General features: G+C 42.5%; 1 protein-coding gene across 2 annotated transcripts; it reads left to right on the top strand.

Moving 5' to 3' along the window:
- The first annotated feature begins 233 nt into the window (after positions 1-233).
- LOC118366068 (protein kinase C and casein kinase substrate in neurons protein 3-like) lies at positions 234-18,679 on the top strand. 2 transcript variants are annotated; one of them, XM_035748416.2, is made up of 10 exons: positions 234-464; positions 3,515-3,583; positions 3,777-3,933; positions 4,895-5,130; positions 5,789-5,944; positions 13,016-13,191; positions 15,870-15,990; positions 16,176-16,243; positions 17,764-17,843; positions 17,982-18,679. In XM_035748416.2, the coding sequence occupies exons 2-10, from the start codon at positions 3,527-3,529 to the stop codon at positions 18,095-18,097; spliced, it is 1,167 nt and encodes a 388-aa protein (XP_035604309.2). In that variant the 5' UTR covers positions 234-464; positions 3,515-3,526; the 3' UTR covers positions 18,098-18,679. The 2 variants fall into 2 exon arrangements, with proteins under 2 accessions (XP_035604309.2, XP_035604317.2); XM_035748424.2 differs by lacking the exon at positions 234-464 and adding an exon at positions 596-746.
- The last annotated feature ends 6,192 nt before the right edge of the window (positions 18,680-24,871 follow it).

The raw sequence follows: 24,871 nt of genomic DNA, 5'->3' as shown, positions 1-24,871 counted from the left end.
CGTCACTCACACACTAATAAGCTCCCATGACGCAGTGCCACATTGACACAACGCTGTGACCAGTAGAGGGTCTAAATGAACTTCTACAACTCATTAGCACCATATTGAGAGAGGTGAGGGAAGGAGAGTAAGGGAGGGAGGGAAGGAAGGAGAGTAAGGGAGGGAAGGAGAGTAAAGGAGGGAGGGAAGGAGAGGAGGAGGAGGATGAAGTTTCTTCCAGCTGTTTTTGTAATAGACATAAGAGTTGAAAGAGTTGTGGAGAGAGAGAGGGAAATAGTGAGCGAGCAAGAAGGGGTAGGCGAAACGAATCATCTTACACACGGAGTATTAAGGAAACCACGAGGAGAGTAAAGGAGGGATGGGGAGACTTGGATAGCAACAGCAGAAAGGAGAAAGAGAAATTTGACCAAAGGTGGAATGAGCATTAGGATGGAACAGCCCTGCTGACAGAAGAGGAGAGAAAGGTGAGAACCTTCTTTTCCCCTTGCCCATCAATCGTTGTGTGATTTTCATGCAAATTCACTGTCTCTGTCTTACTTTCGTTGGCTCTGCCTTGGTGACTCAGTCTTTCAGATCACACTGGTGTGTGTAACTTTAAGTGCCAGGCAAAATTGGGTCAGTGAGTGAGGAGTGAGGAACATGTGTTGTGGGAGAGGCATTCGGAGAGAAAAGAGAGACGGAGAGAAACGGCCCTAGAACTAGCAAGTGGCCACTTGAGTAGTCACTGGTGATTCAGAGGGAGACATGTAAGTGATGGATTCTCCCCGGCATGGTTTTATTTTGTCACGTTTGAATGAGGACTTGATCCTTGTAATGATTGAATGCAACTTTAATGTATTTCTCTTTGAATTATAGTCTATGATACTGTTCAGTGTTGTGAAACTGAGCCAAGACAAACTAGCCAATTGATACTTAAACACCCCAGTCCCCTACCCACCTTACCTCGGCATGCTGAGGAAGAGATGGGGTAGAGACAGATATGTAATACAACAAAGTCGCTATAGTGGGACCATATCTAAAACCGAACGACAATCCTGTGACATTTATCAACAGTAGGCCTTCTGTACTGTTATATCATGGCATAGAAGACCAGCTGAGGGAGGGAGATGGTAGATAAGCACAGCAGCAAGGGGGAGAACGTTTCGGAGACAAAACCTTGGTTCTTCTCTTTCCTCTGCGTTAGTCTTGTGATGAGGTGCGGTTAGTCAGTTTCACACAGAGTAAATTATCACTCAGCCAACAAAGTGCCAATGTGTTAGGGAGATAAATAAGCCTGTAAGTGTCTGAGTGCTTGTGTGCTTGTGCATGAATCTGATTTTTATCTTGTACTGTTCAAAGTACCTCCTATACTGACACAGCCTCATATCTTTTCCCTCAGTTGGGATATCACAAAGCTGTGTTAATTATTTCAAACAAAGCTTTGACTTAGAACTACAGTAGGCATATTATCTGATTTGCTGAACCCAAACTCTCTCCCCTCGCACTTTGTTGTCATGTTTTCCATGAGCGTGGAAGGGACGTGTGAGAGTAGAAGATGGCTCGGCTAATAGTGAGGGAGGCCGTTAGTCAGAGCCAGGGAAATATGACCTTTCCCTCCCTGTTTATTTTGGGACAGCAGCAGGAAGAATGTCGGAGCGGGTGTTCTATTCCTGCTGTTAGATTCCAGTCTATAAATTCCAGTCTCGGAATGACACTCCCCTTACTCACGATGTGTTCAGAGCAGAGGAGGCTGACGTGAGGCACTAATAGAAGGATGGGCTCATTGTAAAGGCTGGAATGGAATTCATGGAACGAAGTCAAACATGTGGTTTCTACGCATTTGATACCATTCCATTTATGCCATCCCAGCCATTACAATGAGCCTGTCCTCCTATAGCTCCCCCCACCAGCCTCCTCTGGTTCAGCTAGTATATCATAGATGTAAGCAATGTAATGTATAAATAATGTTGCAGCTGGCTCCAGTTCCGAAGGCTCAGTGTAGGAGCTGTTTTGTAGCTGTTTGTTGCATTATCAATTTCAATGAGATTCTGTATATCCCAATCACATCGTATTTCATATTTAATTTGAGTAGATTCTGTACAAATCTGTACTAATTATGTCATCGAGGCATTAAGTTTGATCACTGGCATGTACATTTCAGATTCAAGAGCCAAATGCTTATATTTAAAAGATACATGTGTATCTGTTGATATTGTAGTGAATGGCGGGGCAGGGAAGCGAACACGGGTTGCTGGCGTAAAAGGTAAACACCCTACGCATCGAGCCAATAGGTTTAACCCACTTGGTAAGAACTGTAATGTGGCTCATTTAGCTGCACTGCCCCTTCCTATCAGGGAGGCAAATCCCCGTGCTTCGACTGCTCAGACCCCTCATGTCCCGGGCCGTGCCTTCCGATGGCCCCACGGCTAGTGGTGTAAAAGACAACTTGAGTAAAAGTAAAGATACTGTAAGGGTTTCTGACGAAGAGGAGTAGTATGAAGGATTGGAGGACCAAAACGCAGCGTGGTAAGTGTTCATGTTTGTGAATGAATAACAAACACTGAACAAAACAATAAACGTGAAGTAAATCAAACCAAAACACTCCCGTGTGGCACAGACACTAACACGGAAAATAAACACCCACAACTCAAAAGTGAAACCAGGCAATCTAAGTATGATTCTCAATCAGGGACAACGATTGACAGCTGCCTCTGATTGAGAACCATACAAGGCCGAACCATACTAAAACAAAGATATAATAACAGAACTAAGGTCAGAACGTGACAGATACCTTAATAGAAAATGTCTCAAATGAATGTGAAAGTCACCCAGTAAAACACTACTTCAGTAAAAGTCTAAAAGCATTTGGTTTTAAATATACTTAAGCATAAAAAGTAAATGGACTTGCTAAAATATGTTGAAGTATCAAAGTAAAAGTATTAATCATTTCAAATTCCATATATTATGCAAACCAGACGGCACAATTTGTATATTTTTTATTTATTTACAGATAGCCAGGGCCACACTCCAACACTCAGACATTAATTTACAAATGAAGTATTTATGTTTAGGTAGTCCGACAGATCAGAGGCAGTAGGGATGACCAGGGATGTTCTCTTCATAAGTGCGTGAATTTGACTATTTTCCTGTCAAAATATAACGAGTACTTTTGGGTGTCCGGGAAAATGTAAGGAGTAAAAAGTACATTATTTTCTTTTGGAATGTAGTGAAGTAAAAGTAAAAATTGTCCAAATATAAATAATAAGATAAAGTACAGATGCCGAAAAAAATGACTTCAGTAGTACTTTAAAGTACCTTTACACCACTGCCCACTTCTGACAACAATGTATAGAACTACGGTCCAGGGATGCAAACCCGGGTTGCTGGTATGAAAGGCCAACACCCTACACATCGCGCCAATAGGGTTAACCCACTTGTTTGGAATTGTAACACGGCACAGTACTTCACATAATGATGAAATCCCTGTGAAAGTACTGTGAAGGTTGTTTACGATCTTTTCCTCTGCTCATCAAAGACATACCGAAAAATGTCGACGCTCCCCAGAGAACCCCACGAGGACTCCAGGATGCAGAGCTTCTGGATGGTGAGGAGGAAGTTACAGATATGAATATAAACATGAACCTTTTTACAACAGTTCATGGCTACCGTTAACTGATTTTCTATGTGTTCTTATAATAGGAGAGTTGATTCTATAGCAATACCTCTTTCTGCAGTTCCTCCTGATCCTGATCAACTCTTCTCTCCGCCATTCCCTCTCTCCCCCTCTTCCTCCCCAGCCAGGGAACTATGAGCGAACCGTCCGACGCACTGACCAGTCCTTCCATGCATGTAAAGATATCATGGCCTGTTTCAATGAGAGGGCCAAAGTAGAGAAGCAGTATGCCCAGCAGCTCAGTGAGTGGGGCAGCAAGTGGAAGGCCATAGTAGACGCCCGTAAGTGAAGGAGAACTAAGGAGAACCTCAGGACTGGACTATACTATAGCACTTATTATAAACTGTCAAAATGACGAACAAATACACTATGCCAAATCCTCCTACCTGGTCTTTGTATTATCAATCAGGCTGTTCTCATAGACTACACGTAACATATTAAACGGAAATCCGGGACACTCAAATTAGTATGATACAGTATGGTACGTTTGGTATGGATACATAAGACATAAGTTTACAAAATAACACAAATGTCTAGCAACCCAAAGGATGCGTGTTCGAATTTCATCACAGACAACTTTTGCATTTTAGAAAATTAGTAACTTTGCAACTACTTACTACTTTTTAGCTACTTTGCAACTGCTTAGGATGTTAACTCTTCCCCTAATGCTAACCTTAACCTACAGTAACTCCTAACGCAAACGTCTAGCAATCTAAAGGTTGTGTTTGAATCTCATCACAAACAACTTTTGCATTTTAGATAAATAGCAACTTTGCAACTCCTTATTACTTTTTATCTACTTAGCATGCTAGCTAACCCTAACCCTAACCCTAACCTTAACCCTTTAACCTAACTCCTAAACCTAACATTAACCTTACCCCTAACCTAGCTAACATTATCGTTAGCGACCTAGCAACCTAGTTAATGTTAGTCACAACAAATTTGAATTCATAACATATCATACGTATAGCAAATTCATGACATATTGTACAAATTGCAATTTCTAACACATTGTAATTGTAATGCATAACATATCATAAGAAATGGTTGATGGACATCCACAAATTAATGCATACCATACCAAATGTAACATATCACAGTAAATTGTCTCCTCATTTTCGTTTACTATGTTACGTTTACCCCTGAGTCCAGGTTGCATCAATCTAATTAGTTATCAATCCCTAATCAGTTAAAAGTCTTCTCTCTCTTTTATCTTTCCCTTTCTCTTCTCTATCACCCTAGGGCCGCTCTACGGCTCCCTCATGAGGGCGTGGCAGTGTTTCTTCTCCTCCGCTGAGCGTCTATCCATTCTCCATTCCTCTATCTCCCAGTCCCTCGTTACTGAGGAGGGGGACAGAGTAAAGAGCTGGCAGAAGGATACCTTCCCTAAGAAGATATTCTGTGGATTCCGTGAGACCCACGAAAACGAGACAGGGTTTGCACGCGCTCAGAAACCCTGGGCCAAGAGGCTGGGAAAGGTTACAAAACCCATATGTTAGGTGTACATTACATCTTCATGAACTGACCAAATGGGCCCGCATTTGTGTGCGTTGGGGGGATTGTACTTCACATCCCTATTGCTTGATTACAAGGAAGTCAACTTTATGCCTAACTGTTTCTCTACAGTAGTTTAGTTTTGCTGTCGTCTAAGTTTGGGCACCATTACATTTACATCTCCAAGGCTAGTAGCATGCAAGACTTACCCGTTGCTGGTAAGATTAGAAGCTAGGTGATAAATTCCTGAACCCTCAAAATATATTTTATGTATCCTACTGTATGCGGCACACCCTATTATAGTGATTGAATTACTCCCAAGGGAGGTGTTATTTTAGCCTATGAGTAGTAGGACATGAGTAGTAGAACTGGGTTCAAATATATATATTTTTTTAATTAAATACTTTAGCTGTGTTTGATTGATAAGTCTTTTGCATTGAAACCAATTAAAAAGTCCCAAATCTGCAAACCCCACCCAGTACTTGGCACTCCAAGGCAGTCTAAAGCAAACGCTCAAAGTATTTGAAAGGATTAAAGTAGTATTTGAACCCGGATCTGATGAGTCGTGAGTGGCATGTTCATGGAAGCAGGGCATACAATGTTTTAACTTTGTTTTGCATCTTTTTTACCCGTATGTCGTAGCTGGAGAAAGCCCGTGGTGCATACCATAAGGCTTGCCATAAGGAACAGATAGCCATAGACAGAGAGACGCAGGCCAAGGAGAACACAGTGCTGAGTCCTGAGAAACTGAAAAAGATCCAAGACGCTCGAGAGAAGGCCAGTGAGGAGAAAGACAAAGTGAGAAAAACTGAAAGGCTACTAACTCACAACTGCTAAATTTATATTCATTCATCTGAGAGTGTGGGATGCTCAACTAGCCAGATATGGAAATGTTGCACTTCCCTAGCCCATGCCCCCATCTGGTAGACTGTTTTGCGGAATTTTTCCCACATACAGTTTCCTTTTATGGCAAGGGCAAAAATGTGTTATTGTAACCACCATAGTAACCACCTTCCATGTTATTGTTAGGCAGCATCTTTGTTTATCCAGTAGTAAATTATTTTTACTTACACTATATATACAAAAGTATGCGGACACCCCTTCAAATGAGTGGATTTGGCTATTTCAGACACACCCGTTACTGACAGGTGTATAAAATACAGCACACAGCCATGTAATCTCCATAGACAAACATTGGCGGTAGAATGGCCTTACTGAAGAGCTCAGTGACTTTCAACATGGCACCGTCATAGAATGCCACCTTTCCAACAAGTCAGTTTGTCAAATTTCTGCCCTGCTAGAGCTGCACTGGCAAACTGTAAGTGCTGTTATTGTGAAGTGGAAACATCTAGGAGCAACAACGGCTCAGCTGCGAAGTGTTAGGCCACACAAGCTCACAGAACGGGACTGCTGAGAGCTGAAGCGATTAGCGTGTAAAAATGTCCCGGTTGAAACACTCACTACCGAGTTCAAACTGCCTCTGGAAGCAACATAAGCACAATAACCATTCTTCGGGAGCTTCATGAAATGGGTTTGCATGGCTGACCAGCCACACACAAGTCTAAGATCACAATGCCAAGCGTCGACTGGATTGGTGTAAAGCTCACCGCCATTGGACTCTGGAGCAGAGGAAATGCATTCTCTGGAGTGATGAATCACACTTCACCATCTATCATCCATCCACCAGCTACCTGCCCCAATGCATAGTGCCAACTGTAAAGTTTGATGGAGGAGGTATAATGGCCTGGGGCTGTTTTTCATAGTTCGGGCTAGGAACCTTAGTTCCAGGGAAGATAAATCTTAACAGCACAGCATACAATGACATTCTAGACGATTCTGTGCTTCCAACTTTGTGGCAAGGGTTTGGGGAAGGCCCTTTCTTGTTTTTGGAATGACAATGTCCCAGTCCACAAAGCAATGTCCATAAAATAATTGTTTGTCGAGATCGGTGTGGTAGAACTTGACTTGCCTGCACAGAGCCCTGACCTCAACCTCATCAAACACCTTTGGGATGAATTGGGACGCTGACTGTGAGCCAGGCCTAATTGTCCAACATTTAGTTCAAAGCCTTCCCAGAAGAGTGGAGACTGTTATTGCAGCAAAGGGGGGACTAAGTCCATGTTAATGCCCATGATTTTGGAATGAGATATTCAACGAGCAGGTTTTTTAAACTTGATTTCATGTAGTTAGTGTACAGTATATAGGGACACTGGCTAAACCAGAAAGGCCCATTCATATACATTCATATACAGTACCAGTCAAACGTTTGGACACACCTACTCATTCAAGAGTATTTCTTAATTTTTCTATTTTCCACATTGCAAGATAATAGTGAAGACATCAAAACTATGAAATAGCACATATGGAATCATATAATAACCAAAAAAGTGTTAAACAAATCTAACCCTTTATCTTTGTTGACAACTTTGTACACATTTTCTACATTGTAGAACAATAGTGAAGACATAAACAACTATGAAATAACACATGTGGAATCATGTAGTAACTAAAAATGTGTTAAATTAAAATATATTTTATATTTGAGATTCTTCAAAGTAGCCACCCTTTCCCTGAATGACAGCTTTGTACAATCTTGGCATTCTCTCAACCAGCTTCACCTGGAATGCTTTTCCAACAGTCTTGAAGGAGTTCCCACATATGCTGAGCACTTGTTGGCTGCTTTTCCTTCGCTCTGCAGTCCAACTCATCCCAAACCATCTCAAATGGGTTGAGGTCGGGTGATTGTGGAGGCCAGGTCATCTGATGCAGCACTCCATCACTCTCCTTCTTGGTCAAATAGCCTTTACACAGCTTGGAGGTGTGTCGGGTCATTGTCCTGTTGAAAAACAAATGATAGTCCCACTAAGCCCAAACCAGATGGGATGGCATATCGCTGCAGAATGCTGTGGTAGTGATGCTGGTTAAGTGTGCCTTGAATTCTAAATAAATCACTGACAGTGTTACCAGCAAAGTACCCCCACACCATCACACCTCCTCCATGCTTCACAGTAGGAACCACACATGCAGAGATTATCCATTCACCTACTCTGCATCTTACAAAGACATGGTGGTTGGAACCAAAAATCTCAAATTTGGACTCATCAGACCAAAGGACAGATTTCCACTGGTCTAATGTTCATTGCTCGTCTTTCTTGGCCCAAGCAAGTCTCTTCTTCTTATTGGTGTCCTTTAGTGGTGGTTTGCAGCAATTCAACCATGAAAGCCTGATTCACGCAGTCTCCTCTGAACAGTTGATGTTGAGATGTGTCTGTTACTTGAACTCTGTGAATCATTTTTTGGGGGCTGCATTCTGAGGTGCAGTTAACTCTAATGAACTTATTGTCTGCAGCAGAGGTAACTCTGGGTCGTCCTTTCCTGTGGCGGTCCTCATAAGAGTCAGTTTCATCATAGCGCTTGATGGTTTTTGCGACTGCACTTGGAGAAACTTTCCAAAATTCTTGACATGTTCCGTATTGACTGACCTTCATGTCTTAAAGTAATGATGGACTGTTGTTTCTCTTTGCTTATTTGAGCTGTTCTTGCCATAATATGGCCTTGGTCTTTTACCAAATAGGGATATCTGAATACCACCCCTACCTTATCACAACACAACTGAATGGCTCAAACGCATTAAAAAGGAAAGAAATTCCACAAATGAACGTTTTACAAGGCATACCTGTTCATTGAAATGCATTCCAGGTGACTACCTCATGAAGCTGGTTGAGAGAATGCCAAGATTGTACAAAGCTGTCATTCAGGGAAAGGGTGGCTACTTTGAAGAATCTCAAATATAAAATACATTTTAATTTAACACATTTTTAGTTACTACATGATTCCACATGTGTGATTTCATAGTTGTTTATGTCTTCACTATTGTTCTACAATGTAGAAAATTGAATTAAAGCTAGTCTAAGTCATTGGCACAGGTGTCACTATACAAACAGAAGATTTACATCCTTCAAATACTGATATTTGGTTGTGTTGATATCCAAACACAATTCAACATCATAAAATATCATTCAATTTGAAATCAACCAGGGCTTGAAAACATAGTCCTATTGTATTGTCTATTTTTACTTAAATTCTGGGGTGAATTGAAACAATAGCTGTAGATGACTTTGCGAATGCTATATAGTCCTAAATAGCGGCATTGATTTTATATGAGTGACAAAGTGTGGTCACATTTCAATTGCTCTGTTAAACCTACCCTTTGGAATGACTTCAATAGCAACAGTTGAGTATATTTCGTTTTTAAGTGGAGATCTCTCAACAATCTTTCTCATGATAGCACTTTGGAAATAGTCAATGACAAATATCATAGCTAAGGAGGGCTGGGCTGGGCTTGGTTAAAACCTTGGATGGGAGACCAAAGGGGAGCTGTAGACAGATCAATTATCTGCCCGGCCTGTTGTTCTTTTCTTCTGATAGTGGATATAACCTTGAAGATCTGTTTTAAATGTACAAATTCAACACATTTTATACAACGTTTTTTCTGTATTGTAATTTGATATCCATGATGAAATGTCACCCTCAAAATCAACAGTTGATTACTTTTTTCAAATCCAATGTATTTTCCACATAGATTCCACGTCACAATAAATTGACAAATTACGTTAAAAAAATGGGACTGTGTGTGGCAAGCTTACAGTATTCGTTGGCAAGCTTACAGTATTCGTTGGCAAGCTTACAGTATTCGTTGGCAAGCTTACAGTATTCGTTGGCAAGCTTACACAGTCTTTGGTGGCAAGCTTACACAGTCTTTGGTGGCAAGCTTACACAGTCTTTGTTGGCAAGCTTATACAGTCTTTGTTGGCAAGCTTATACAGTCTTTGTTGGCAAGCTTATACAGTCTTTGTTGGCAAGCTTATACAGTCTTTGTTGGCAAGCTTATACAGTCTTTGGTGGCAAGCTTATACAGTCTTTGGTGGCAAGCTTATACAGTCTTTGGTGGCAAGCTTACACAGTCTTTGGTGGCAAGCTTATACAGTCTTTGTTGGCAAGCTTATACAGTCTTTGTTGGCAAGCTTACACAGTCTTTGTTGGCAAGCTTATACAGTCTGTGTTGGCAAGCTTACACAGTCTTTGTTGGCAAGCTTATACAGTCTTTGTTTACACAGTCTTTGGTGGCAAGCTTATACAGTCTTTGTTGGCAAGCTTATACAGTCTTTGGTGGCAAGCGTTATACAGTCTTTGGTGGCAAGCTTATTCAGCCTTTGTTGTCTTTGCAAGCTTATACAGTCTTTGTTGTCTTTGCAAGCTTACAGTCTTTGGTGGCACAGTCTTTGGTGGCAAGCTTACACAGTCTTTGTTGGCATTATACAGTCTTTGGTGGCAAGCTTACACAGTCTTTGGTGGCAAGCTAGCTTACACAGTCTTTGTTGGCAAGCTTATACAGTCTTTGTTGGCAAGCTTATACAGTCTTTGTTGGCAATCTTATACTGTCATTGTTGGCAAGCTTATACAGTCTTTGTTGGCAAGCGTACACAGTCTTTGGTGGCAAGCTTATACAGTCTTTGTCATTGTCTTTGGCAAGCGTTCTTTGGTGGCATATTCAGTCTTTGTTGGCAAGCGTACACAGTCTTTGGTGGCAAGCTTATACAGTCTTTGTTGGCAAGCTTATACAGTCTTTGTTGGCAAGCGTTCTTTGGTGGCAAGCTTACACAGTCTTTGGTGGCAAGCTTATACAGTCTTTGGTGGCAAGCATACACAGTCTTTGGTGGCAAGCTTATACAGTCTTTGGTGGCAAGCATACAGTCTTTGGTGGCAAGCTTATACAGTCTTTGGTGGCAAGCATACACAGTCTTTGGTGGCAAGCTTACACCGTCTTTGGTGGCAAGCATACACAGTCTTTGGTGGCAAGCTTACACCGTCTTTGGTGGCACAGTCTTTGGTGGCAAGCATACACAGTCTTTGGTGGCAAGCATACACAGTCTTTGGTGGCAAGCACAGTCTTTGTTGGCAAGCTTATACAGTCTTTGTGTTGTCTTTGGTGGCAAGCTTTGGTGGCAAGCTTATACAGTCTTTGGTGGCAAGCTTATACAGTCTTTGGTGGCAAGCTTATACAGTCTTTGTTGGCAAGCTTATACAGTCTTTGGTGGCAAGCATACACAGTCTTTGGTGGCATATACAGTCTTTGGTGGCAAGCTTATACAGTCTTTGGTGGCAAGCTTACACAGTCTTTGGTGGCAAGCTTATACAGTCTTTGTTGGCAAGCTTATACAGTCTTTGTTGGCAAGCTTACACAGTCTTTGTTGGCAAGCTTATACAGTCTGTGTTGGCAAGCTTACAAATCAAATCAAATCAAATGTTATTTGTCACATACACATGGTTAGCAGATGTTAATGCGAGTGTAGCGAAATGCTTGTGATTTCTAATTCCGACAATGCAGTAATAACCAACGAGTAATCTAACCTAACAATTCCACAACAGCTACCTTATACACACAAGTGTAAAGGGATGAAGAATATGTACATAAATGAATGATGTATGAATAAGTGATGGTACAAAACGGAATAGGCAAGATGCAGTAGATGGTATCGAGTACAGTATATACATATGAGATGAGTAATGTAGGGTATGTAAACATTATATTAAGTGGCATTGTTTAAAGTGGCTAGAGATAGAAGCTGTTTTTCAGTCTCTCAGTCCCTGCTTTGATGCACCTGTACTGACCTCGCCTTCTGGATGATAGCGGGGTGAACGGGCAGTGGCTTGGGTTGTTGTTAATCTTTATGGCCTTCCTGTGACATCGGGTGGTGTAGGTGTCCTGGAGGGCAGGTAGTTTGCCCCCGGTGATGCGTTGTGCAGACCTCACTACTCTCTGGAGAGCCTTACGGTTGTGGGCGGAGCAGTTGCCGTACCAGGCGGTGATACAGCCCGACAGGATGCTCTCGATTGTGCATCTGTAAAAGTTTGTGAGTGCTTTTGGTGACAAGCCAAATTTCTTCAGCCTCCTGAGGTCGAAGAGGCGCTGCTGCGCCTTCTTCACCACGCTGTCTGTGTGGGTGGACCAATTCAGTGATGTATACCCTCTCCACTACTGTCCCTTCGATGTGGATAGGGGGTGCTCCCTCTGCTGTTTCCTGAAGTCCACTATCATCTCCTTTGTTTTGTTGACGTTGAGTGTGAGGTTATTTTCCTGACACCACACTCCGAGGGCCCTCAACTCCTCTCTGTAGGCCGTCTCGTCGTTGTTGGTAATCAAGCCTACTGTAGTGTCGTCTGCAAACTTGATGATTGAGTTGTAGGCGTGCATGGCCACGCAGTCGTGGGTGAACAGGGAATACAGGAGAGGGCTCAGAACGCACCCTTGTGGGGTCCCAGTGTTGAGGATCAGCGGGGTGGAAATGTTGTTACCTACCCTCACCACCTGGGGGCGGCCCGTCAGGAAGTCCAGTACCCAGTTGCACAGGGCGGGGTCGAGACCCAGGGTCTCGAGCTTGATGGCGAGTTTGGAGGATACTATGGTGTTAAAAGCTGAGCTGTAGTCGATGAACAGCCTTCTCACATAGGTATTCCTCTTGTCCAGATGGGTTAGGGCAGTGTGCAGTGTGGTTGCGATTGCGTCATCTGTGGACCTATTAGGGCGGTAAGCAAATTGGAGTGGGTCTAGGGTGTCAGGTAGGGTGGAGGTGATATGGTCGTTGACTAGTCTCTCAAAGCACTTCATGATGACAGAAGTGAGTGCTACCGGGCGGTAGTCGTTTAGCTCAGTTACCTTAGCTTTCTTGGGAACAGGAACAATGGTGGCCCTCTTGAAGCATGTGGGAACAGCAGACTGGGACACAGTCTTTGGTGGCAAGCTTACACAGTCTTTATCGGCAAAATGTGTTTTGATGGTATGACATCACTACTCTGATGTTGTGACAGGTCCGCGAGAAATATGAGAAGGTGTTGGAGGATGTAACGTCCTACGCGCCTCGCTACATGGAGGAGATGGAGGCCATTTTTGACCAATCGCAGGAGGAGGAGAGGAAGAGGATCAGCTTCCTCAAACAGGCTTTCCTGTCCATCCACAGACACCTGGACATCACCAACAATGAAAGGTAGAGAAGCCTCGTCCTTCTCTCTCTCTCCTCACTCATGTGGGTGCGCGTGTGCATGTGTGTTTCAAGTTTTATTGTCACATGCAGTACAGTGAAATGCTTTTCTTGCAAGCTCTTTCCCAGCAATGCAGTAATCAATATCAGTAGTACTATTAAAAAAGTATTAGTTTAAAAAAACACAAGAAAGTAAGTAACCTATATACAGAGTCAGTTTCAGAGTCAGTACCAATACCATATTTACAATGTTCAGGGACACTGGAGTGGTAGGGGTAGATATGTATAGGTGTAAGGTGACTATGCATCAGGATATACAGTTGGGAGAAAAAGTATTTGATACACTGCCGATTTTGCAGGTTTTCCTACTTACAAAGTATGTAGAGGTCTGTAATTTTTATCATAGGTACATTTCAACTGTGAGATACGGAATCTAAAACAAAAATCCAGAAAATCATATTGTATAATTAATTTGCATTTTATTGCATGACATAAGTATTTGATCACCTACCAACCAGTAAGAATTCTGGCTCTTACAGACCCGTTAATTTTTCTTTAAGAAGCCCTCCTGTTCTTCACTCATTACCTGTATTAACTACACATGTTTGAACTCGTTACCTGTATAATAGACACCTGTCCACACACTCAATCAAACAGACTCCAACCTCTCCACAATGGCCAAGACCAGAGAGCTGTGTAAGGACATCAGGGATAAAATTGTAGACCTGCACAAGGCTGGGATGGGCTACAGGACAATAGGCAAGCAGCTTGGTGAGAAGGCAACAACTGTTGGCGCAATTATTAGAAAATGGAAGAAGTTCAAGATGACGGTCAATCACCCTCGGTCTGGGGCTCCATGCAAGATCTCACCTCGTGGGGCATCAATGATCAGAGCTCTCTCTATATATGACGGGTGACGGATCAGCCCAGAACTACACGGCAGGACCTGGTCAATGACCTGAAGAGAGCTGGGACCACAGTCTCAAAGAAAACCATTAGTAACACACTACGCCATTGTCAGGATTTGGCCAGGGTTGTTCCGGTTTTTGGTCACTAGATGCCCCCATTGTGCCTTTTGACCTTTTGTTTTCCCTTGATCCCCATTATTATTTGCACCTGTGCCTCGTTTCCCCTGATTGTATTTAAACCCTTTGTTTTCCTCTGTTCTTTGCTCTGTGTTTGTATGTTAGCACCCAGCCCTAGTACTCTGAGAACTCTTGTTGATCCCGGTGGACTCTTGTGGAATTCTGTTTTTTGTTCTTGTTTGTTTGTTTTTTGAGTATCTTTTGAGGCTTTTTGTGCTTTACCTTCCACCTTGTGGATTTTCCTTTTTTGTCTTGGAGGATTACCTTTGTTCTTGTAGGATTCCTTTTGAGGTTGTGGAGTTACATGTTTTCCTGAAGAACTTCATTTTTTACTTCATCTCAAGTACTGCTGTGTCTGCCTCATCTTCTGGGTTCTGCCGACTATTCGTGGCTCAGTTGGTTAAGTGACTGTTTCTCACTCCGGAGACCCGGGTTCGTAACCGGGTCCTGACAGCCATCATGGATTAATATCCTGCAGAGCACACAAGGTCCCCCTGCTCAAGCCAGTGCATGTCCAGGGCTGTCTGAAGTTTGCCAATGACCATCTGGATGATCCAGAGGAGGAATGGGAGAAGGTCATGTGGTCTGATGAGACAGAAATAGAGCTTTTTGGTCTAAACACCACTCACCGTGTTTGGAGGAAGAAGAAGGATGAGTACAACCCCAAGAACACAATCCCAACCGTGAAGCATGGAGGTGGAAATATCATTCTTTGGGGATGCTTTTCTGCAAAGGGGACAGCACGACTGCACCGTATTGAGGGGAGGATGGATGGGGCCGTGTATCGCGAGATCTTGGCCAACAACCTCCTTCCCTCAGTAAGAACATTGAAGATGGGTTGTGGCTGGGTCTTCCAGCATGACAACGACCCGAAACACACAGCCAGGGCAACTAAGGACAAGCATCTCAAGGTCCTGGAGTGGCATAGCCAGTCTCCAGACCTAAACCCAATAGAAACTCTTTGGAGGGAGCTGAAAGTCCGTATTGCCCAGCGACAGCCCCGAAACCTGAAGGATCTGGAGAAGGTCTGTATGGAGGAGTGGGCCAAAATCCCTGCTGCAGTGTGTGCAAACCTGGTCAAGAACTATAGGAAACGAATGATCTCTGTAATTGCAAACAAAGGTTTCTGTACCAAATATTAAGTTATGCTTTTCTGATGTATCAAATACTTATGTCATGCAATAAAATGCAAATTAATTACTTAAAAATCATACAATGTGATTTTCTGGATTTTTGTTTTAGATTCCGTCTTTCACAGTTGAAGTGTAACTATGATAAAAATTACAGACCTCTACATGCTTTGTAAGTAGGAAAACCTGCAAAATCGTCAGTGTATCAAATACTTGTTCTCTCCACTGTATGTGATAACAGAGTAGCAGCAGCGTATATAATGATTGTATGTGAGTGTGTGTGCTTGCGTGTGTACAGAGTCAGCATGAATGTGTGTGCGTGTTGTGTGTGAGCAAATGAAGTGTGTGAGTTTGTGAGTGTCATTGTGAGTGTGCATAGAGTCGTGTGTGTGTTTGTGAAAGGTCTGTGATGATCTATGTGTACAGTTTATTAATATCCTCTCCCATTCTGTCTGTCTCTGTCTGTCAGTGTGAAGACCGTGTATAGTGAGCTCCACCACACTCTCACGTCCATCAGTGAGGCGGACGATCTGAGGTGGTGGAAGAACAACCACGGCCCAGGCATGCCCACTGACTGGCCAACGATTGAGGTATACAACTGTCACTCATTATATTGACCTTTGACCTTTCGCTAGTGTTGATGGGCGCATTCCCACCAGCCATATATATAGAGAGCTCTGATTACTACCGTATACAGACCATGTGTTGTGTGAAATCAAATGATATGGAGAGAGTTTAATGAGAAGGAAGAACTAATGCTTATCTGTATCATCAGGAATGGATCCCACCTGTAAAGAAGCCGAAAAATAAAAAGAGAGACAAGAAAGGGCAGAAGGATAAACCGTAAGCTGTGTGTGTGTGTGTGTGTGTGTGTGTATTTGTATCCAACATATTACCATGTCCACTACAATTGATTACTGTAAAATGTCAATTAAACGTTGAGTCTCAAATACATTTCAACAAACAAACGCTGGGTCTAAATGAATTGTTTACAAGGTTTAATGTTTGATTTATTACATAAAATAATTCAGTAATGACTAGAAAAAATAATGGCAAGCATCCCTTTTCATCCCCAGTAAGAAACTGCTAGCCATTGGCTGCTAACAGAACTTCTAGCGAATGGTGTAAAGTACTTAAGTAAAAATACTTTAAAGTACGAATTAAGTCATTTTTGGGGGGGTATCTGTACTTTCCCTTACTATTTATCTTTTTGACAACTTTTACTTTTACTTCACTACAATCCTAAAGAATATAATGTACTCTTTAATCCAATACATTTTCCCTGACACCCAAAAGTACTTGTTACATTTTGATTGCTTAGCAGAGCAAGAAATGGTCCAATTCACGCACTTATCCAGATAACATCCCTGGTCATCCCTACTGCCTCTGATCTGGCGGATTCACTAAACACAAATGCATAATTTGTAAATGATGTTTGAGTGTTGGAGTGTGCCCCTGGCTATCCGTAAATAAATAAAAAACAAGAATAATGCCATCTGATTTTCTAAATATAAGGAATTTGAAATGATTCATATTTTTACTTTTAATACTTAAAAGTATGTTTTAATAATTACATTTACTTTTGATACTTAAGTATCATTAAAACCAAATACTTTTAGACTTTACTCAAGTAGTATTTTACTGGGTGACTTTCACTTTTACTTGAGTAATCTTCTATTAAGGTATCTTTACTTTTACTCAAGTATGACAATTGGGTACTTTTTTCAGTAGAAGTCTACAAATATAAAAATACTTAAGTATATTTTAGCAATGACATATACTTTTGATACTTAAGTATAAAAAATAAAAGCTAAAGTGTAAATAATTTCAAATTCCAAATTCCATTATTAAACCCAGATGGCCCAATCTTCTTGTTTTTTTATATTTACAGATAGCCAGGGGCACACGACAACACTCAGACATAATTTACAAATGAAGTATTTGTGTTTAGTAAGTCTGCCAGATGACAGGCAGTAGGGATGACCAAGGATGTTCTCTTCATAAGCGCGTGAATTAGACAATTTTCCTGTCCTGCTAAGTATTCAGAGAAAATGTATGGAGTAAAAAGTACATGATTTTCTTCAAGAATGTAGTGAAGGTAAAGTAAAAATATATATATATGAATAGTAAAGTACAGATACCCCCCCAAAAAAACTTAAGTAGTACTTTAAGGTATTTTTACTTGCTTACTTTACACCACTGCAAAATAGACGCCTTGCTCAAACAGATGCCTTGGTTCTAATAAGAGCCTATTGTGTTTATTGATTTAAGAAAATAAATATCTGGGCAATTAATTGAAGTTTTATGGTAATACATTTCCAGATAAACTCCCTTATTAATTCTATCATTCCTCCATCCTCTAGTGTGATGATTGGTGGAGTGAAGGTGCGAGCTCTGTATAATTATGTGGGAGAGGAAAGTGACGAGCTGTCCTTTAAAGCAGGTGACATGAACGTTTAAAACACAGTTCAATTCAGCATTTTGTCGAAAACATTGGAAAGACTACACTTCCTTTTGCCAGTCCAATGTCTCAAGTGTGTCATCCAGAATCATGTCTGTTTCCATACCTGTATTATTCCAGGTGAGGTGTTCCTGAAGGTCGAGGAGGAAGACGACCAGGGTTGGTGCAAGGGGATGCTGGACGGAGGGAAGGACGGCTTCTACCCTGCCAATTATGTGGAAGTTGTTGTGCAGTGATGTCATGCTACCACTCTCAAAACTCTCAAGCATTATGTCAGCAACTTTTCTTTTTAAATGAAATGTGCATGTCTTCATGGAAAAATCCACTTTGGTGCAAAATTAATTTGAATTTTGATTTGACTCTGAAATTAGAAGGGGGGAAAAGTAATTAACATAAAAGGTTGACGCTCACAATGTTATAATCATCAAGCTGAAATGTGTAATGTTACCAATACCTTATTAAAGAGAGACATACAATTCCCTTAATTATTTTACAATCTAACCTAAATGGTTTGAGCTCAATATAAATGAACTTCTTTCATGCGCTATTTCTACTTTTGCAGGTGGTTGTGGGCAGGGACACATTTGGCTGCCTCTCTCACTACTTTAAAATGATTTAATTAGCAGTATTAGTATTTACCCTCGACCAGGAAAGACCACAGGTTTACAGTGATTTGTGTATGCCGATATTAAAATCTGAAAGCTGTATGATAATGCGTATTATAGATGATTGATGGACATACATAATTCTTAGTAAATTAAGTTCTACAACTGGCATTGGGTTGTATTAGAAAAATAAAAGTCCTAATTCTTTACTAAGCTCAACGTTTGTGTCTTTTTTATACTGACACCAAAGTGTTGCTATACAGTGCATTCGGAAAGTATTCAGACCCCTTGACTTTTTCTACATTTTGTTACGATACAGCATTATTCTAAAATTGATCAAAGAGATTTTTTTCCCTCATCAAACTACACACAATACCCCATAATGACAAAGCAAAAACTGTTTTATTTTTTATTTTAGCAACACCCAAAAAAAATGAAATATGACATTTCCATAAGTATTCAGAGCTTTTACTCAGTACTTTGTTGAAGAACCTTTGGCAGTGATTACAGCCTCGAGTCTTCTTGGGTATGACACAACAAGCTGTATTTGGGGAGTTTCTACCATTCTTCTCTGCAGATCCTCTCAAGCTCTGTCAGGTTGGATGGGGCTATGTTGCTGCATAGCTATTTGCAGGTCTCTCCAGAGATGTTCAATCAGGTTCAAGTCCAGGCTCTGGCTGTGCCACTCAAGGACATTCAGAGACTTGTCCCGAAGCCACTCCTGCGTTGTCTTGGCTGTGTGCTGGGGTCGTTGTCCTGTTGGAAGGTGAACCTTCAACCCAGACTGAGGACCTGAGCACTCTGGAGCAGGTTTTCACCAACAATCTCTCTGTACTTCGCACCGTTCATCTTTCCTTTGATCCTGACTAGTCTCCCTGTCCCTGCTGCTGAAAAACATCCCCACAGCATGATGTTTCCACCACCATGCTTCACCGTAGGGATGGTTTCCTCCAGACATAATGCTTGGCATTCAGGCCAAAAAGTTCAATATTGGTTTCATCAGAACAGTTCATCTTGTTTCTCATGAGAGTCTTTAGGTGCCTTTTGACAAACTCCAAGCGGCCTGTCATGTTCATTTCACTGAGGAGTGGCTTCCGTCTGGCCACTCTACCACAACGGCCTGATTGGTGGAGTTCTGCAGAGATGGCTGTCCTTCTGGATGGTTCTCCCATCGCCACAGACGAACTCTGGAGCTCTGTCAGAGTGACCATCAGGTTCTTAGTCACCTCCCTGACCAAGGCCCTTCTCCACCGATTGCTCAGTTTGGCTGGGCGACCAGCTTTAGTAAGAGTCTTGGGGGTTCCAAACTTCTTCCATTTAAGAATGATGGAGGCCACTGTGTTCTTGGGAACCTTCGATGCTGCAGAAATGTTTTGGTACCCTTCCCCAGATCTGTGCCTCGACACAATCCTGTCTCGGAGCTCTACGACAATTCCCTCGCCTCATGGCTTGGTTCTTGCTCTAACATGCACTGTAAACTGTGGGATCTTCTATAGACAGGTGTGTGCCTTTACAAATCATGTCCAATCAATTGAATTTACCACAGGTGAACTCCAATCAAATTGTAGAAACATCTCAAGGATGATCAATGGAAACAGGATGCACCTGAGCTCAATTTCGAGTCTCATAGCTAAGGGTCTGAATACTTCTGGAAATAAGGTATTGTGTGTAGATATTTTTATTTATTCAATATTAGAATAAGACTGTAACGTAACATGTGGAAAAAGTCAAGGGGTCTGAATACTTTCCGAATGCACTGTATAGCAACACAGATCAAGCCATCTCCTATGCACACATTTAGTTCAAATCAAATCAAATTAGTCACATGCGCCGAATACAACAGGTAAGTGAAATGCTTACTTACGAGCCCCTAAGAGGACTGGACACCCCTCAGAGCCTGGTTCCTCGGTCCCCTCTTTGTTGCTATAACAGCCTCCACTCTTTTGGGAAGGCTTTCCACTAGATGTTGGTACATTACTGTGGTGACTTGCTTCCATTCAGCCACAAGAGCATTAGTGAGGTTGGGCGCTGACCCTATTACGGGGGCTGAGTCACTGGCTTACTCATGCTCTTCCATGCCGTCCCTATGAGGGGTGGGTTGAGTCACAGTCGTGGTCTTTCTGTCCGGTTTTACGCCCCCTCGGGCTCATGCGGTGGAGGAGATCTTTGTGGGCTATGTCTCAGGGTAGTAAGTTGGTGGTCTGTGGATATACCTCGAGTGGTGTAGGGGCTGTGCTTTGGCAAAGTGGGTGGGGTTATATTCTGCCTGGTTGGCCCTGTCCGGGGGTATCGTCGGACGGGGCCACAGCGTCCCCAGACCCACTCCTGTCTCAGTCTCAAGTATCTATGCTGCTAGGCTGCGGCTAGGGAACCCTGACCTGTTCACCGGATGTGCTACCTTGTCTCAGATCTGCTGTTTTCGACTCTCTCTCTCTCTCTCTCTCTCTCTCTACCGCACCTGCTGTCTCGACCTCTGAATGCTCGGCTATGAAAATGCAACTGACATTTACTCCTGAGGTACTGACCTGTTGCACCCTCTACATCCACTGTGATTATTATTTGACCCTGCTGTCATCTATGAACGTTTGAACATCTTGAAGAAAACTCGGCACAGCCAGAAGAGGACTCAGAGCCTTGTTCCGCTCTAGGTTTCTTCCTAGGTTCTTGCCTTTTTAGGGAGGTTTTCCAAGTCACTGTGCTTCTACATTTGCATTGCTTGTTGTTTGGGGTTTTAGGCTGACTTTCTGTATAGCTCTTTGTGAAATCTGCTGATGTAAAAAGGGATTTATAAATACATTTGATTGATTGATGTCGGGCGATTAAGCCTGGCTCGCAATTCGGCGTTCCAATTCATCCCAAAGGTGTTTGATGGGGTTGAGGTCAGGGCTCTGTGCAGACCAGTCAAGTTATTCCACACCGATCTCGACAAACCATTCCTCTATGGACCTCGCTTTCTGCAAAGGGGCATTGTCATGCCACAAAAGTGGAAGCACACCCCAAAGTGTTGCCACAAAGTTGGAAGCACAAAATGATCTAGAATGTCATTGTAGCATTAAGATTTCCCTTCACTGGAACTAAGGGCCTAGCCTGAACCATGACAAACAGCCCTAGACCATTATTCCTCCTCCACCAAACGGTACAGTTGGCACTATGCATTGGGGCAGGTATTTATTCATTTTTTTTTTTTATGTAACCTTTATTTAACTAGGCAAGTCAGTTAAGAACATATTCTCATTTACAATGACGGCTTACTAAAAGGCAAGAGGCCTCCAGCGGGGACAGGGCCTAGGATTTAAAAAACCCCATTAAAAATACAATATAAATATAGGACAAAACACACATCACCACAAGAGAGACAACACAACACTGCGTAAAGAGAGACCTAAGACAACAACGTAGCAAGGCAGCAACACATAACAACACAACATGGTAGCAACACAACATAACAACAACATGGTAGCAACACAAAATGGTAGCCGCACAAAACATGGTACAAAGATTATTGGGCACAGGCAACAGCACAAAGGGCAAGAAGGTAGAGACAACAATACAACACACAAGCAGCCACAACTGTCAGTAAGAGTGTCCATGATTGAGTCTTTGAATGAAGAGTTTGAGATAAAAACTGTCCCGTTTTGAGTGTTTGTTGCAGCTCGTTCCAGCCGCTAGCAGGGATGTTTGTGCTTTGGGGACCTTTAACAGAATGTGACTGGCAGAACAGGTGTTGTATGTTGAGGATGAGAACTGCAGTAGATATCTCAGATAGGGGGGAGTGAGGCCTAAGAGGGTTTTATAAATAAGCATCAACCAGTGGGTTTTGCGACGGGTATACAGATATGACCAGTTTACAGAGGAGTATAGAGTACAGTGATGTGTCCTATAAGGAGCATTGGTGGCAAATCTGATGGCCGAATGGTAAAGAACTTCTAGCCGCTTGAGAGCACCCTTACCTGCGAATCTATAAATCATGTTTCTGTAATCTACCCTGGGTAGGATAGTCATCTGAATCAGGGTTAGTTTGGCAGTTGGGGTGAAAGAGGAACGATTACGATAGAGGAAACCAAGTTTAGATTTAACTTTAGCCTACAGCTTTGATATGTGCTGAGAGAATGACAGTACACCGTCTAGCAATATTCCCAAGTACTTGTATGAGTGACTACCTCAAGCTCCTTGGCGATGATAGGGGAAGCAACCTTAAAGAAGAAAGGGTCTAAACCGTCTGGCCCAGATGGTTTTAGGGGGTCTAGTTTAAGGAGCTCCTTTAGCACATTGGACTCAGTGACTGCCTGCAGGGACAAACTTTGTAGCGGGGCAGGGGAAAAGAGGGAGAAGCATCGGGGATAGTCGCATTAGAAGAGGTGGGAGATAAGGAAATGTTAGACGGGCAAGGAGGCATGGCTGAGTCAAATAGGAATCCTGACTTAATGAAGTGGTGATTAAAGAGCTCAGCCATGTGCTTCTTGTTAGTAACAACCACATCATCAACATTAACGGGACATGGGCAGCTGTGAGGACGAGGGTTTATTCTCCAGGTCTTTTACTGTTTTCCAGTACTTCTTGGGGTTAGACCCACAGAGCGAGAACTGCTCCTTAGAGTAATTAACTTTGGCCTTCCGGATAGCCAGTCAGCCATAGTATGCGTGTGCCGAGCCTTTCGCCAAATGCAATTCTTGAGGTGGAGTAACTCTGCAAGATCACGGTATAACCAGGGGCTGAACCTGTTTTTCATTCTCATTTTCTTGATGGGGGCGTTTTTGTTAACAATACCACTGAAAATATCAAAAAAAGAAGGTCAAGCGTCTTCGACAGAGGGGATCAAGCTGATTCTATACCATTTCAGGCCAGTTCATGAAGAAAGGCTTGCTCATTAAAGTTTTTAGCAAGTGTCCATGACAAATCAGGACAGGTCGTTTCAATGAGCAGCCATTACAACACAGGCTGTAAAACAGTTATCACTAAGGTCATTACAGAAAACACCAGACTGAAACCTATCAAGATTATTTGTGAGGATAACATCGAGGAGAGTAGCCTTTTCTGGGTGTTTGGAGTCATACCTTTTGGGATTGGTGATAATCTGAGAAAGATGTAGGGAGTCCCATTGCTTTAGGACTTGGCCAGGTGGTTTAAGCATGTCCCAGTTTTGGTCACCAAGCAGGACAAATTCAGACTTAGTGTAAGGGACCAAGAGAGAGCTTAGGGCAGGTAGGGTACAGGCCGGTGCTGATGGAGGACGATAGTACCCAGCAACTATCAACAAAGAGCTATTTGAACGTTTAATGCTTAAAACCAGCAAATCAAATTGTTTGGGGACAGACTTGATGGAGACAACCGAGCACTGAAGGTGATCCTTGGTAAAGATTGCCACTCCCCCAACTTTCGAAGATCTGTCTTGCCAAAAAAGGTTATAACCAGAAAGGTTAACATCAGCATTCAAAACACTCTTCCTTAATCACGTCTCAGTAATGACCAACACATCTGGATTGGAGTTGTGAACCCACACTTTCAAATGATCCATTTTAGGTAATAAGCTTCTAGTCTTAACGTGCAGAAAACCCAGGCTTTTACGAGAGCAGATGTCAGTGAAGCAGATAGAGTACAAGTCAGAATTGGGGCTAGCACAGTAGATGGGCCAGGGTGTACATGCACATTTCCAGATATCATCAACAGTAATACAATCAAGGCACGGCAGAGGACAGGGAGAGCTCTGCAGTGTTGATTTATGACATCTGAATGTGCATCAGATGGCAACAAGATCATATTGTACAGCAATTCCATCAGGTAACATGACTTTTTTAAAAGTCTGTGTAAACCAATAAAGAGTCAGAATCCCGAGTGTGGGAACAAACATAGTCTGTCCCATGGTTGGGTGAAGAAAGTTTGTAGTCAACAAAGTATGCAGGAGTCATGACGCAAATAACATAGCAAAATGCACAAGAAAAAAATAAGTGTTCTCCTGGCATCCGCCAAACTCAGATTTGTCTGTCGGACTGCCAGATGGTGAAGCGTGATTCATCATTCTAGAGAACGAGCTTCCTCTGCTCCAGAGTCCTATGGAGGCGAGCATTACACCACTCCAGCCAACACTTGGCATTGCGCATGGTGATCTTAGGCTTGTGTGCAGCTGCTTGGCCATGGAAACCCATTTCATGAAGCTCCCGACAAACAGTTATTGTACTGACGTTGCTTCCAGAGGTAGTTTGGAACTTGGTAGTGAGCAGTGCTTAATTTGAGCCCAATCCTACCGGAACAGGATCCGGCACCTCTCCGTTTTGGACTGTTTTGTTCCGGAACCTATTTGGCTGGATCCGGTACCTCTCGTTGCATGCAAAATAATTGCTATGTAAAAATTTGAACAAAAGCGATCAAAGTTAATTCGAGTTGCCTTTTCGTTAATTATCCTTCCGC

This window comes from Oncorhynchus keta, chromosome 3 (assembly GCF_023373465.1).
Source record: "Oncorhynchus keta strain PuntledgeMale-10-30-2019 chromosome 3, Oket_V2, whole genome shotgun sequence".
NCBI classification, from domain to species: domain Eukaryota; kingdom Metazoa; phylum Chordata; class Actinopteri; order Salmoniformes; family Salmonidae; genus Oncorhynchus; species Oncorhynchus keta.
This window is presented reverse-complemented; position numbering and strand designations above follow the sequence as displayed.

Excerpts from the sequence above, each read along its gene's own strand:
- LOC118366068 (XM_035748416.2), top strand. The coding sequence starts at position 3,527 with ATGTCGACGCTCCCCAGAGAACCCCACGAGGACTCCAGGATGCAGAGC. Across the intron at positions 3,934-4,894 it reads GAAGGCCATAGTAGACGCCC|GGCCGCTCTACGGCTCCCTC; the intron begins GTAAGTGAAGGA and ends CTATCACCCTAG. Across the intron at positions 5,131-5,788 it reads GGGCCAAGAGGCTGGGAAAG|CTGGAGAAAGCCCGTGGTGC; the intron begins GTTACAAAACCC and ends CGTATGTCGTAG.